Source organism: Giraffa tippelskirchi, chromosome 7, assembly GCF_054371585.1.
Source record: "Giraffa tippelskirchi isolate mGirTip1 chromosome 7, T2T-mGirTip1v1.2.pri, whole genome shotgun sequence".
Lineage (NCBI taxonomy): Eukaryota > Metazoa > Chordata > Mammalia > Artiodactyla > Giraffidae > Giraffa > Giraffa tippelskirchi.
The window spans coordinates 82,635,208-82,651,397 of record NC_137281.1 but is presented as its reverse complement, the minus strand read 5'-3'; the positions used below and the strand labels follow the sequence as shown (position 1 = coordinate 82,651,397).

The following is a 16,190-nucleotide window of genomic DNA, read 5'->3' as shown; positions in this document are numbered from 1 at the left end:
TGATCCTTTTTTAGATTTCATTTGAGTGACACTATTTGTGTCTTTATATATGTAATATCAAGGCATTTGCTAATGTGATTTTTACAACCGTAAAAACCATTTTAAGGAAGTATCAAGTGCCATAAATCAACAAAATTAGCAAACACACATAAAGCAGGACTCACCTGGAGCAATGAACTGTTTAACATTGGTGAATCTTGACTTGTCAGCCACACTAGCCATAAAGCAGCCCTTGGGCACGGTCCAGTCATTGGGCTTGCTGTTTTTGTCCCTGTCTTCTGCTGTTTCATATACCTCTATGTGAGGGGGTTTCTCAGTTAGATTCTTGCTGTAGTGACTTAATCCATACTGTGCAATCTGGATTGGGTAGAAATAGCCTTGAGGTCCCCACTGTGTAGATAAAGGTACACCTATAAAATAAACAAAATAAATAACTAATAAATAACTATCTCCAGACATTCATAATCCTATTCTGAATACCACTCTTCACTGTTTTACCTCACAGGGTTATCCAGCAACTTTAAAGCTTCCTTATTACACTGTTTTCATAATTACTAAAAATAGTACCAATTAACCAGAAATGAAAACCAAAATTAAATGTTTATTCACTCTCATTCATTATTTGTTGACAGATAACAATGCATTGTTGTAAATTATCTTTTAAGGACTGATTTTTAATGAGCACTACTCTTGCTCATAGCTATAGATGTCATTTTTCATAATTCTATTTCATCATTCAAGTTCTATACAATTTAAACACATATATTGATAGTTAACAATTACCTGTTTTATTCTAGAGTATTAAACCTGAAATTTTCTTAACATCTGTACTTAACAGTCAAGTTAATTATATATTCATCTTTCCCTCCAATGTCAGGATTTGGTCTAGCAACTATATCATCAGATGGTTAAAGTATTTGCTTAAGAAGCCAGCTATGACTAGGCAACTTAAAGTATAAACAATTTGCAATTCTTTCTCATATCCCTCATGTCAAAATGTAATTCCTGAGAATAAGGAGTACTTTTTTTAAAAAAATGAATTACGGTTGTATATTTAACCATGGATTAAAAAAAAAAATACATTTATTTTTATTTATTTGGCTGTCCCAGGTCTTAGTTGCAGCATGTGAAATATAGTTCCCCTACCAAGGATTGAACCCAGGCCCCCTGCATTGGAAGTGCAAAGTCTTAACCACTGGACCACAAGGGAAGTTCCTTAACCATAGATTTTTGATAAATTCATTAATGGATTACCTCTTGTAAAGTTCTAAGCAAAACTTCAAATGTTTGGTATGAGTGTTTAGTAATTTCTTACATGGGAAATACAGTAATACCACACTGTACAGAATATTTTATTATTGCATCATGGTGCATGTGTTGAGAGATAAACTCCTATTTGGAGTCCTAAAATAAAATTAACAAGCAACAGACGGGCACAGCAGAAACCAGGAACTTATAAAACCATATGTGTTTTGGTGTAGTTTCAAAATAGTTTAAGGAATTGGGGACCATATAGGGTAAGAAACCTAGGCTGCAGATAAGCTTTTTAACTTCAATATTCTATCTTCAAGGGTAGAATTCTTTTTTCAAAAGATTTTCACTGAGTAAAAGGAAGGCTTATACTATCTTATTATATGGGTAATAATTATGATAATGTGAAATTGGCCTAAGAAGTGATAGATCGATCAATGGAACAGAATAGTAGGCCAGAAATATACTCTAGTTTTAAAATATTTTAGTATAATAATAAAGATTGTATCATTGATCAGCAGGGGAAAGAAGATTCAATAAATGTTAGGGGGAAAAAATATCTAAAATTAGGCCTTGGCTTTGTACCATTTGCCAAAATATAAATCAGCTTAGAGGGACTAAAAAGTTAAATGTAAAAACACAAAACCATAAAGCTATTAGAGAAAATAAAGATGAATAGCTGATCATGGCATGGCAAATGATTTTCTAAGCATAAAGGTAGTAATTTTTTTAAAATTCCTAAGTTTAATAAACAGGGCTAAAAATTTCTAAAACTAACAAATCATAAGTAAAATGAAAAGACAATCAAATTAAAGAAAATAACTTTAACAAATGTAACAAGGTGCTACTACCCTTGCTATATATATAAAAGGTCTTACAATGTATTTTTCCAAAAAAACAACACTAATTACAACGAAAAGAGAGGGGAAAGAAAATCAAGGCCATTCTATAACAGTTAAAAGAATATGAAAAAGATACCTGACCTTACTAATTGCTACAGAAACAAATTATGAGATCCCTTTGTAAATGACAGATTAAAAAATAATGTTTCATGATGGCAGGAACATATGATTATCTCAATAGATGCAGAAAAAGCCTTTGAAAAAATTCAACATCCTTTTATGATAAAAACCCTCCAGAAAGCAGGAATAGAAGGAACATATCTCAACATAATAAAAGCTATGAATGACAAACACACAGCAAACATTATCCTCAATGGTGAAATACTGAAAGCATTTCCCCTAATGTCAAGAACAAGGCAAGGGTGCCCACTCTCATCACTACTGTTCAACATAGTTTTGGAAGTTTTGGCCACAGCAATCAGAGCAGAAAAAGAAATAAAAGGAATCCAGATTGGAAAAGAAGAAGTAAAACTCTCACTGTTTGCAGATGACATGATCATCTACATAGAAAACCCTAAAGACTCCACTAGAAAATTACTAGAGCTAATCAATGAATATAGTAAAGTTGCAGGATATAAAATTAACACACAGAAATCCCTTGCATTCCTATACACTAACAATGAGAAAACAGAAAGAGAAATTAAGGAAACAATACCATTCACCATTGCAACGAAAAGAATAAAATACTTAGGAATATATCTACCTAAAGAAACAAAAGACCTATATATAGAAAACTATCAAACACTGATGAAAGAAATCAAAGAGGACACAAATAGATGGAGAAATACACCGTGTTCATGGATTGGAAGAGTCAATATAGTGAAAATGAGTATACTATCCAAAGCAATCTATAGATTCAATGCAATCCCTATCAAGCTACCAATGGTATTTTTCACAGAACTAGAACAAATAATTTCACAATTTGTATGGAAATACAAAAAAACCTCGAATAGCCAAAGCAATCTTGAGAAAGAAGAATGGAACTGGAGGAATCAACCTGCCTGACTTCAGGCTCTACTACAAAGCCACAGTCATCAAAGCAGTATGGTACTGGCACAAAGACAGAAATATAGATCAATGGGACAAAATAGAAAGCCCAGAGATAAATCCACATACCTATGGACACCTTATTTTTGACAAAGGAGGCAATATACAATGAAGGAAAGACAGTCTCTTTAACAAGTGGTACTGGGAAAACTGGTCATCCACTTGTAAAAGAATGAAACTAGAACACTGTCTAACACCATACACAAAAATAAACTCAAAATGGATTAAAGATCTAAACGTAAGACCAGAAACTATAAAACTCCTAGAGGAAAACATAGGCAAAACACTCTCTGACATAAATCACAGCAGGATCCTCTATGACCCACCTCCCAGAATATTGGAAATAAAAGCAAAAATAAACAAATGGGACCTAATTAAACTTAAAAGCTTTTGCACAACAAAGGAAACTATAAGCAAGGTGAAAAGACAGCCTTCAGAATGGGAGAAAATAATAGCAAATGAAGCAACGGACAAAGAATCAATCTCAAAAATATACAAGCAACTCCTGCAGCTGAATTCCAGAAAAATAAACGACCCAATCAAAAAATGGGCCAAAGAACTAAACAGACATTTCTCCAAAGAAGACATACAGATGGCTAACAAACACATGAAAAGATGCCCAACACCACTCATTATTAGAGAAATGCAAATCAAAACCACAATAAGGTACCATTTCACGCCAGTCAGAATGGCTACTATCCAAAAGTCTACAAGCAATAAATGCTGGAGAGGGTGTGGAGAAAAGGGAACCCTCTTACACTGTTGGTGGGAATGCAAACTAGTACAGCCATTATGGAGAACAGTGTGGAGATTCCTTAAAAAATTGGAAATAGAACTGCCATACAACCTAGCAATCCCATTGCTGGGCATACACACCGAGGAAACCAGAATTGAAAGAGACACATGTACCCCAATGTTCATCGCAGCACTGTTTATAATAGCAAGGACATGGAAGCGACCTAGATGTCCATCAGCAGACGAATGGACAAGGAAGCTGTGGTACATTTACACAATGGAATATTACTCAGGCATTAAAAAGAATACATTTGAATCAGTTCTAATGAGGTGGATGAAACTGGAGCCGATTATACAGAGTGAAGTAAGCCAGAAAGTAAAACACCAATACAGTATACTAATGCATATATTTGGAATTAGAAAGATGGTAACGATAACCCTATATGCGAGACAGAAAAAGAGACATAGATGTATAGAACAGTCTTTTGGACTCTGTGGGAGAAAGTGAGGGTGGGACGATCTGAGAGAATAGCATTAAAACATGTATATTATCATATATGAAACAGAACACCAGTCCAGGTTTGATGCATGAGACAAGTGCTCAGGGCTGGTGCAATGGGATGTCCCAGAGGGATGGGATGGGGAGGGAGGTGGGAGGGGGGTTCAGGATGGGGAACACATGTAAACCAATGGCTTACTCATGTCAATGTATGGCAAAAACCACTACAATATTGTAAAGTAATTAGCCTCCAACTAAAATAAATTAATTAAAAAAAAAAAAGAGAGTACCCTTATACACTGCTACCAGAAGCATGAATAGGGTCAACCTTCTTGGAAAATAGTTTGGTAAGATTGATTGATACTATTTGGCAAGGTAATTTATTTCCTAGGGAAACAACTCTGAGAATACATTTAAAATAGTAAATGATTAACTATGAATATCTACACCATTATATATAATGACAAAAAATATATGACCTAACTGTCCAACTAAAGAGCAAGGTTCCATACATTATTCCGTACATTTTTATGGCATGTCCTGATTATGAGTAGTAGTGCTTAAAATGCTCAATAAATATTCAATAACAAGAGGAAATAATCCTGTTGAGGGGAAAAAAATACAAAATCGACTACAGAGCATGATTCTAAATTGTTTAAAAAAATGTATACATACAACAACAACAAAAAGATTGGAAAAAACATCAAAATATTAACAGTGGTTATAGGTGCTTTTCACTTTTTCTCTAGCACCTAGGCACCTACTAAGCTTACACATCTTTAAAAACTACTAGGGGAAAAAAGGTTTGGCAATGGAGAACTTTCAAGTCTCTAACAAACTATTACCCTCTTGTACACCGCACAATAAATATCATTACAACTATGTTAAAACATATACCTAGGTATAAAGACCTTCTGAGAATATACAAAAATGTTAATCATTATCTTGAATGGTAAGAATCTATATGAATTTGGCCCCTTCCTTCTACTAAACATTCTGTAAAGATATTACAAAAATTAAAATATTAAGATATGAAAATTACTTTTTATAAGAAAATGAGAAGAATGAAATAAAACTCAAACCAAGCAACCTTAAAACACATTAAGTTTTTTCCTTTGATTAAATTATATACTTTAAAGTCAAATTCAGTTTGGCTTTCTGATCAATTCTAGGTTTGAAATATAAATTCCAAAACATCCATAAGGAACCTTCCGTGCTCCAAATTTTAAAGACAAGGAAAGACAATATATACAGCAGACTGTAGTAGTTCCAATATAGGTTCAGAGAAAATGGTACTATGTATTATCTTGTTCTGAGAACTTTAACCCTTCAACCTGAGATATCTGGCTAATCTGATAACAAGATGGCACTGGTACATTGATGGGTTCGCTGGATGGTCTGTCTCCCTTTCCCATCTCCTCTCATAGTATAATAACTGTATATTTTAATGCAAAATTTCTGGAGATGCTGTGCCTTGACTTTACTGATAACTTTAGTTTCTGGGGCAGGTTAATGGCATAATCCTATTTAATCAGGTATGATGTTATTGGAGCCCTTAAACCACCATCTAGAAAGCTGTCCAAGGTTCAGGTTTAACCTGTTCCTTCCTGCTAAGTCAGAGTGGTGATAGGTCTCTTGATAATAAGCTGTGTAAGTACTTGCTTTGTAATTAACACTTAAAGTCACTTATTCCTCAACACAATCCGGATAGAAAAATGCAGTGGAGTAGACAGATACCAACCTTCAACCCCACTTATGCACTTGACTCTGTCTCGGACTTCCACATTGTAGCCTTCAAAGGACATAAACACACCATCAGGGTGATAAGGGGCTCTCTGTGCATAGACTTTGGAATAGCTATGAGAGAATTCAAACCGATCATAGCCATCGTACTGAACCACCTTTCCGTACACGTCAAAATATTTCTCTACCCAGGTGAATGGAAGAAAGACTTCATTGCCCTCTCGTCTCCCTTTAATTGTGTGTTCATCATTTATGAGGCAGTCAATTTCTTCATATTTGAGCCCTAACACCTTGCTTCCCCCATTGTTATTGAAGCCTCCAACAACAGGAGGCGCTTTCTGCTGTTCCTGAAGGAAGGCCTCCTCAGACTGCTTGGCCATGTGGTTCACATAGTTGTTGCTCTCAGACGCTGCTGCTCTTTTTTCTAAGGCATCCACTCTGAAGCCACTACTCAAGTGCCGTGGAACCTGGATCGCCTTGTCACTGGAACACTTATTCCACAAAAGTACTGTGACCAAAGTGAAGAGTGCGCAGATGATAATCAAAGTCTTATAGTTGACCCGAGCTGCCAAGCAACGCATATTCAGACCATACCTATGGAGGCAAGAAGAAAAATTCACACAAAGATGTACTACTGACATTTCACAGGATAAGGTTTACTTTTTTATATCGAACCACCACACTAGGGCAGTTTTATTAACTGCATGTAATCTGATCACACTTAAAATTACTAACTCAAACTTTTCAGCAGAGACAGAAGGCAAGAGGTGCTTCCCCTTCTTAAAATGCTCAGTTAGCACGATCCTCTAAAGCAAAGATCCCCAAACCTTCCCTGTTTGTGCCTCCCTTGGATTCTTAATAATTTTTTCACAAAGCCTCTATGTCAAAAGAAATACCTATTCTTTCCAGTTATGAAGTAGGTGGGCTCCAACAACTTAATACATGCTTTTGTCCTAACAACTGCGTAGCTGTTTGAAAAAAATATAACAGGTCTTGTCAAGGTAAACACTGACATCCATGGTGCCAAATCCAACAATGCTCATTCTGTGTTACCTCTCAGGAGCATAAAATAGTAAATGACTCTTTCCTTTCTGAAACACTTTCTTCCCTGACTTCCAGGGCACCATTCTTTCTTGGTTCTCCTTGTATCCTACTAGATGCTCCTCCTAGTCATCTTTGATCATTCCTTCTCATCTCCCTGAATCTTAATGTTGAAATGCCTTAGGGTCCAAGTCCTCAGACCTCTTCTTTATCTCTATTCACTCCCAGGTGATTTCATCCATGAATCACATAGTGTTAAATACAATTTATATGTTGACTTTTCCCCAAGTTCTATCTCCAGGCCAGATCTTTCTTCAGAACCGCAGGCATACATGTGTATGTGCCAATCCAAGTAACTGACATCTTTATTTGGAGGTCAAATGGATTTCTGAAACATAACATTCAAAATTTATTCCCTAAGCTTACCCCTCAACCTGTTGTTTTACTGGTCAGACCAGAAATACTGAGTCCTTCCTTGTTTACCCCAAATCCAACCAGTCAGGAAATCCTGTTAGCCCTACCTTTAAATTATATCCAGATTCTAATCATTTCCACCAACTCCACTGTTAACGCCATAGTAGAGCCACTGCCATCTTTCACTTAGAATACTGCAATGATGGGGGCTTCCCAGCTGTTGCAGTGGTAAAGAATCTACCTGCCAATGCAGGAGACATGGGTTTGATCCCTGGGTCAGGAAGATCCCCTGGAGTAAGAAATGGCAACCCACTCCAGTATTCTTGCCTGGAAAACTCCATGGACAGCAGAGCCTGGCAAACTACAGTCCATGGGGTCACAAAGAGCTGGACACAGCCGTGTGACTGAGCACACTGTAATGATGTCTAAACTGCTCTCCCTGCTTTTTACCCTTGATCTACTATTCTACCCCAAAGTCTACTCTCAACATAGCACTCAGAACGATGCATTTAAATATAAGCCAGATCATGTCATTCCAGTCACGATGGGAGAAGATGATGCTGCTGTCACCCCTACCAGTCTTGTGGTATACCAACCAGTTGTGACTATATATAGGTAGTCCTGGCTTGCTTGTTGCTGGAGTCATTGGGAAATATGGAAAACTATAGGTTAGTTATATGTGCAACATATGGAATATCTCAGTACCCTGAAAGTAAAGAGAGTAGGCTTATTGCTGTTTGCTACAAGAGCTCTAATTTATTTCATGGTGTAAATCCACAACTACTCATTTTATGGTTGTAATCCTTCTTTCCCCTTTTCCTCTCAATAAACCCTTCTGGCAGCAATGAGATTTTTTTAAAAAATCAAACTGTTAAAAGAAAAGTTTTAATGAAAAACTACATAACGATTTTCTGTTTGTCAGGAAAGCTGATGATGAATGTGTAATTCACTCATTTCTTTTAATTCCAAGAGAAGGTAAACCCTGAGCCCTTGCATGTCTGAAAGCAACTTTATTCTGCTCTCACCTTTGATTAATAGTTTGGCAGGATATAGAATCCTTGGGCTGCATATCATTTTCTTTCTAAATGCTGAAGGCAATATTTTACTTTCTTAAAGCATTACCAGCTACTGATGAGAGGTCTGATTTCAGTCTGATACTTGTCATTTTGTACATAACTTCCCTCTGGATCTTGTGTTCACCCTAGGAATTCTGCAGTTTTACAAGAATGTGTTACAGTATGATATTTAATTCACTATGTCAGCAGGTGGTGTACTCTTTCAATCTGAAACCTTGGGTTCTTATTCTTATTTAACAGATGTAGCATCCTTTTGTAGCTCTCAGTATGTTAGAGTTCTGTTCTTGTAAGTTTCTTTCTGAAATCTCTATTTTCTTTAGTGGTAATTTTCCTGGTTATTTTAGTCTCTTTCACAGTATTAGCTTTCCTGACACGCTTGTGATCTTTGGTTACTCACTCATCTTTAGGCTTGAATGACTCATTAACCAACACAGCTTTCCTCTGTTATTGTGAAGATGGTCTGATTTCTAGTTAGACTTCTCTCCAGAGAGGAGCTCTGTGTGGGCTAGGTACAGGCTGAGTGGTACTGTTCCTTTAGGGTGTGTGGGTGGGATCCAGCAGGCCCTCTAGATGCCAGAATGAAAATGACTTTTTCTTTTGTTCTGGGGACATAATTTGTACTCTAGAAGCCTTAGCTTTTCCCAATTTCTCTAAAGAAAGCCTGGCAAGACGTGGGTTCAATCTCTGGGTTGGGAAGATCTTCCAGAGGAGGGTATGGCGATGCATTCCAGTACTCTTGTCTGGAGAATCTCATGGACAGCGGAGTCTGGTGGGCTACGGTCCATAGGGTTACAAAGAGTAGGACATGACTGAAGCAACTTAGCATGCATACATGCCAGCTATCTGCAGTTCAACTGCAGGGATGAGAGTGGTAAGGGGAAGGAGGGTAGAGCTGTGCCTTCTAGTACTCAAAAAGAAATCCAGAAATATGTTCAATTATCATTCTATGGTAACCTTCCCATTTCTTGTTACTGACTTCATTTCTTATTTCTATATATTTTATTTCAGTGGGGCAACAGGAGGGAAGGGAGGCAAAGATATGGGCTTGATCCAACTTGGAAATCATACACAGATTGTAAGAGCCGGAATCCAATAATATATTTTATCATCTGCATTTACTATGAAAAAACATGTTGAATGCAAAAAAAAGAAGTGTGGAACAAGCAAATCTTCATAAGTCATGTATTTATAAATTGAGGATTTCCTTATATAGCAGCATGGCCAAACTGATAATAAGTGATGTTTCATTAAAAAAAAAAAGCCCTCCATTAAAAACATTTATGTGGCAACTTTTGAATTATGTCAGCTATACCTAACATTTAGACCAGTTTAAACAGAAATATAAAGCTTTTGTCCTTCTTTGAGATGCACTCTTCCTCAGTGACCCAAAAGACCTGCTTATGGAACTAGCAGGCTACCATTATGATGAGGCACATGATGGAAAAATAAATAAAAACCAAAATTAAAAACTTCCAACAACCTTTATATCCAGATTTTTAAGCAATAAGGAAAAAAAATAAAAACAACCAAGGCTTCTCAGAGAAATCATTCTGAAAGGTCCCCCTTCCCCATTAAGTCAAAGTTGTGAGAATTATGACTGACATTGACTGAAATGGTGAATCAATAAAAATACATGAGTCTATAATAACATTCAGAAAAGGAGAAAGCCAGAAAAGATACTTATGTCATTTTTTGGTAAAAATATGTAACTAAGTGAAAGAATTTATTTATCTAGTCTTTTCAGGAGAACAAACCAATAGTCCCAGATGATAAAATATTCTATTTTACAGAAAATGTGTGGCTAATAATGTGGAAGAAAAAAATTTAAATCAGAAAATTAGCATATGATTCCTCATGCAATTATTAATTTAGGCAAGTATTATACCTAGGCATATGTTTGATAGGGACTTAATAATTCCTACTGTGCACAAAGTAACACCAAGTACATTATTTCCCAGTCACAAGGAGAAAAAGGTGAAACTCTACAATGAAGGGATCAGTCATCACCCTAAGTCAGTAGTCAAATTCAGTCTCATTAATGATGACCCATCCAGGTATTGTGCCTCTTGATAAGTTAAAATAAAAAATACATAACCTATTGCATATCTCAGACAAAAATGTTTAACTTGGATCTCTTAGGCCCTACGATTTAACTTTGAGTTAACAGAAAATACAAGGGACAGAGGAACAAGTTAAATGCAGATGCAACCAATACATCTAGAAAATGAAACATCCTGCAGGAGAACTGGCTCCATCCCCTCAATAAATTAATGGTATGAAAAGAGAAAGGAAATTGGGTTAGATTTTTTTTAAAAAGAGACTTAAGGACTATAACAACCAGATGTGAAACTTGGTCTGAAGCTGGGAAATTTGACTACGGACTTGGTAAGAAGAAAATATGGAAGGACATATGGAGGTTAACACTGAAAAAATGAGGTTACAAAATAGCACATATAGTATGATTTTCTAATTTTCCATGAATATATTTACTGTTTTTTAAAACCATACAATAGAAAATTAAGAAGGTCAAAGTCACTTAGTTAAAATATTAAATGTAAATTTTGAGTTAAAATATTTAGTTTTCAAAACAGTCACTGACATTTTTTGGAGGGGAGGATGGAGAGAAAGAAAACTCTGAGTATTGACATGCAGTACTAACTACCAAATAGGCTTATCTAAAGGTAAGTGCAATAATTTTATTATGTTTCTCAGATTATAGAAAACTTTTACATTTTGAAAAGTAGACTGCATTGACATTTTGCTAAGTATAAGTGATAGTAACTTTAAAAGCTAAAACCAGGATTGTCTGCTGAGTAGTAATAAGCTTCCTACTCATTTTAAAGCCTTTGCTACATCTGTGAATTAGATTAACCTTTCAAGTTAAAGGGGGAAAAAAGTAAATCAATAAATAAATCCAAAAACCATGAAAGCTTATGTACTGCTGATCTTAAATATTTATTTCATTAGAGACATAATACAATAATATTTAGTTTAGTAATTTTAGAGATCTAAAATAGGAAATAACATTCAGTAAACATCAAACAGAAACTGTAGTAACTTATTTGCTGAAACCGTTAAAAATTAAGTAAAGCAAAATATAACTTAGTTTCCCTTTGGGAGGGCAAACAGTTCTCTTCCAAAATGATTTACAATTCAAAGAAATTTTCCTGATACTTTACTTTTCAAATTCATTTTCCTAATTGAATATTTCAAGTAACCATTAGAGTAATTTAGTAAACATGAAAACTGGATATCACCATGAGTTTTTAAACTGTGAAGGTCATATTTCAGTTAAGAACAACCTTTAAATAAATTTGTAAAGGAGTTCAGTGACAGAAATTATTGGCTTTTTCTTTCGTCTGAATAATGTAGACCAAAGCTTGCCTGCCCATTATTTTCTCTTATTTATTTACATATCTAACAACTGATATTCTTGTAATCCTTTGGGTTTCCCTTGGTGGCTCAGACAGTAAAGAATCTGCCTGCAATGCAGGAGATCCAGGTTCGATCCCTGGGTCAGGAAGATTTCTTGCAGAAGGAAATGGCAACCTACTCCAGTATTCTTGCCTGGAGAATTCTATGGACAGATGAGCCTGATGGGCTACAGTCCACGGGGTCACGAAAGAGTCGGACACAACTGAGTGACTAACACTTTCAACCCTTTCAATCCTTTGGTACCAAGTAAACAGAAGGAATCATAGTTGCTCAATAGATAATCAAACTGGTTCAATTGGTACCTATTCAGCAGCTAACATGTGGCAGGTAAGGCACAATTCCTGTCCCTAAAGGCCAGGTTGGTGGGAAACATAGGCATAAACACAATAATGCAACAACACACCAACTGTAAAGAAGAAGTTATATAGAATGTGCTATGAAACACTGTAACATTTTAAGTATGAAGGAAAGTGAGTACACTGACAGTCAAGCATGCTCGAAATCAGGTGCTTCATTTGCCATCTCCTCTACTTGGAAACTTGTTACCCCAGATATCCACCTGGCTTTCTTCCTTACTTCTTCAGGTCACTGCTTAAGAGTTATGTTATTAGAGAGACTCTTTCTCACCACCTTATCCTAAGTAGGAGTTCTCACCCCATCTTCTCTAGGTTCTTGATTTTTCTTCATAGAATTTATCATTACTTGATATTTTTGTTGCTGTTGTTCTTCAGTCACTAAGTCATGTCTGACTCTTCACAACCCCATAGACTGCAGCATGCCAGGCTCCCCTGTTCTTCACTATATCCCAGAGTTGTTCAGATTCATATCCACTGAGCTGGTGATGCTATCCAACTATCTCATCCTCTGCCATCTCCTTCTCTTCCTGCCCTAAATCTTTGTCAGCATCAGGGTCTTTTCAAATGAGTCGGATCTTTGTGTCAGGTGGCCAAAGTATTGGAGCTTCAACTTCAGCATCAGTCCTTTCAATGAATATTTAGGGTGGATTTTCTTTAGGATTGACTGGTTTGATCTCCTTGAAGTCCAAGGGACTCTCAGAGTCTTCTCCAACACCACAGTTCAAAAGCATCAATTTTTTGGTGCTCAGCTTTCTTTATGGTCCAACTCTTACATCGTACGTGACTATTGGAAAAACCATAGCTTTGACTAGACAGACCTTTGTCGGCAAAGTAATGTCTCTGTTTTTAAATATGCTGTCTAGGTTTATCATAACTTTTCTTCCAAGGAGCAAGTGTTTTTTAAATTTCATGCCTACAGTCACCATCTGCAGTGATTTTGGAGCCCAAGAAAATAAAGTCTCTCAGTTTCCGTGGGAAACTGTTTCCTCATCTATTTGCCATTAAGTGAGGGACTGGATGCCATGATCTTAGGTTTTTGAATGTTGAGTTTTAATCCAAGCTTTTTCACTATCCTCTTTTACTTTCATCAAGAGGTTCTTTAGTTCCTCTTCACTTTCTGCCATAAGGGTGGTGTCATCTGCCTATCTAAGGTTATTGATATTCCTCCTGGCAATCTTCATGTATATATAATAATCAGAATCTAAAACACTTCCTTTACCCTCCAAAAGCCCCTCATGCCCCTTTATAGTCATTCCCTTTCTGCCACTACTGATCTTTTATCCCTATAATTTTTCTTTTTCCAGAATGTCATATAAATGAAATCATATTAAGTAGACTTTTGTGTCTGGCTTCCTGCTCTTAGCAAAATGCTTTAAAGGTTCATCCATGTTATTGGTGATATCAGGCATCAGTTTATTGCCGAGTTGTATTCCATTGTATAGATGAACCATAGTTATTTACCCAGTCACCGGTTGATAAGCATTTAGTTTATTTCCAGTTTTGGATTATTATGAATAAACTGCTATAAACATTCATGTTTATAACCTGTTTAGTTTTAGAATATTTGGATTAATATGGCATTATCTTGAGTACCTGGCATTCTGTTGAGTGACTAATTCATGGATTCCTTAGTCTTAAATAATCTAAAATATGAACCATCTATTAGAAATTAGAGATGAAGAAATTTGGAGGGCACTACATAACATTTGGGACATACTTTTTGTTTTTATTTAATTTAGCATGTTGTAGTAGTAAAAGGATAAATAATACATAGTGGAGTATATAGAAAATGTAGTATAATGGCAAACACTGGACTAAGAATTTAGAAATTGAGTTCTAGTCATTTAATCTAGTTTCAATTTCCAACTTTATCTTTTATTAGACTTCAGACATTGTGACTTTGAACAAATCAGTAACATTCTCTGCAAGAAGAAAGATAGAAGTAATATTTCCACATTTTTAAGTATATTCATATCTCATTTAGTCCTAAAGACCACTCTATGAGGTACCTATGAGCTAAATAGTACTAGTCCTATTTTACTGGTGAGTTAACCGAGATTCACAGAAGTGAAGCAGTGGGCAATGGTTGAGTCAACAACTGACTTCATATCAGTTTCTTCTGGAAAATTGAGATAATACTCTTAGATGTGATTCCATCAGTAAGACTCCAAACTACTTGTCTCTTGCTCCCCCCCCCGCCCCCCTTTTAGACTGAAGTATAGTTGATTTACAGTGCTGTGTTTCTGGTGTACAGCATGGTGATTCAGTTACACATATGTATATATTACTTTCATCATGGTTTATTACAGGATATTGAATATAGTTACCTGTGCTACACCGTTGTTGTTTAGTCACTAAGTTGTGTCTGACTCTTTTGCAATCCCATGGGCTACAGCCCACCAGGCTCCTCTGACCATGGAATTTCCTAGGCAAGAATACTGGAGTGGGTTGCCATTTCTTCTCCAGGGGATCTTTCCAACCCAGGGATTGAACCCAAATCTCCTGCACTGGCAGGCAGATTCTTTACCACTGAGCCACCAGGGAAGTCCTGTGCTATACACTAGGGCTTTGTTATTTGTGTATGTTCTCCTTCCCTTTTTGTAAAGGTCCCTCTTTCCTTGTCTCCTGTCCACCTATTCTGCTATCTCTTAAGAGAAGTCTAAAACATGGGGGCTAACCTTACCATGTTTATTTTTTAATTGCAAAAGATCATACACTGGCAAAGGGCTGGAACATTCATTTTTCTTTTTATCATAAACATTAGAGAAACATTAAGTTGACTAGCAAGTATTTGATCGAATTTCACAGTAGTCTCACAACCTGACAGATTGTTCTCACATGATTCCTGTTGGCACATTCTCTCAACCATTTTTTCCAATGTGATTCTTACTGCATTGCTTTGTGCAGGAGCTCAAAACTGCATTCTACTACTTCTGTGTCACAGTCAGCCCAATAATTACTCACATTTGAAAATCAGCTTGGTTGCTAATTTCTTCCACATACACTTCTTCTTCATGGCCAAGACTCTATCTTTCTGCCTTATGGTTGTTTAAAATTACTGTAAAAGTAAGCAAGTTGATGACTCTTTCCCCTTCTGTTATTCCTGTTTTTCAGGATTACACCAAACTTGATAAAAACTTATTATCAGCAACTCTATTCTGTAGAACTTCTTAGGATAATTCTACCAATTTGTCCAGTAAAGTCCTCCTATGCATGAACCATGCAGAGTAAACACATCATTAGGTTTTCTTTCTCTCGGCTTTCCTAATGAGGGTAGAAATCTTATACAGCTGGAGAAGCCTGGTATTCCTTTCTGAACTGATTTATTTACATAGCATACGCTTCATTTGACACTTGCTTAGAAGATGCAGAGAGCTTTTTTAGTTAAGTACTGTACAGTACTTCAAAGGACATTAGAGCTACGTGATAGCTGTTCAGCTTTTCTGGATACAAAGCTGATCTTTGCTCTTTAAAAAACATTCCTATCCTAGTTCTTTAAATTACTGCTTTCAGAATTCTTTATATTACTGCTAGAGAGAATTAAACTGAATACATGTAGAAGCTCTTTTCAGAAACAAATTTTAGTTTCAGAAGCTGCTGCATAAAGCCAGTAGTTTAAAATGTCTGCATAAACCAAGGGCAACTAATTCTGCTCTTATCTAGTTGGTGAGAAAATAAATAGTGATTTGGA

At 36.1% G+C, this 16,190-nt stretch overlaps 1 protein-coding gene and 1 non-coding gene across 7 annotated transcripts in view; both read right to left on the bottom strand.

The window, feature by feature from the left end:
- Window positions 1–16,190, bottom strand: part of GLCE (glucuronic acid epimerase) — a 115,107-nt gene that overhangs the window by 6,824 nt on the left and 92,093 nt on the right. For all 6 annotated transcript variants that reach the window (XM_081511917.1, XM_081511921.1, XM_081511918.1 and 3 more), the window contains 2 exons: window positions 6,176–6,771; window positions 165–410 (listed from right to left, as the gene is read on the bottom strand). In XM_081511917.1, coding sequence (XP_081368043.1) covers window positions 165–410; window positions 6,176–6,771 — 842 coding nt within the window. The remainder of the gene's footprint in view (window positions 1–164; window positions 411–6,175; window positions 6,772–16,190) is intronic.
- Window positions 1,138–1,210, bottom strand: TRNAG-UCC (transfer RNA glycine (anticodon UCC)). The gene has a single exon. It is a non-coding gene; the product is annotated as a tRNA-Gly (tRNA).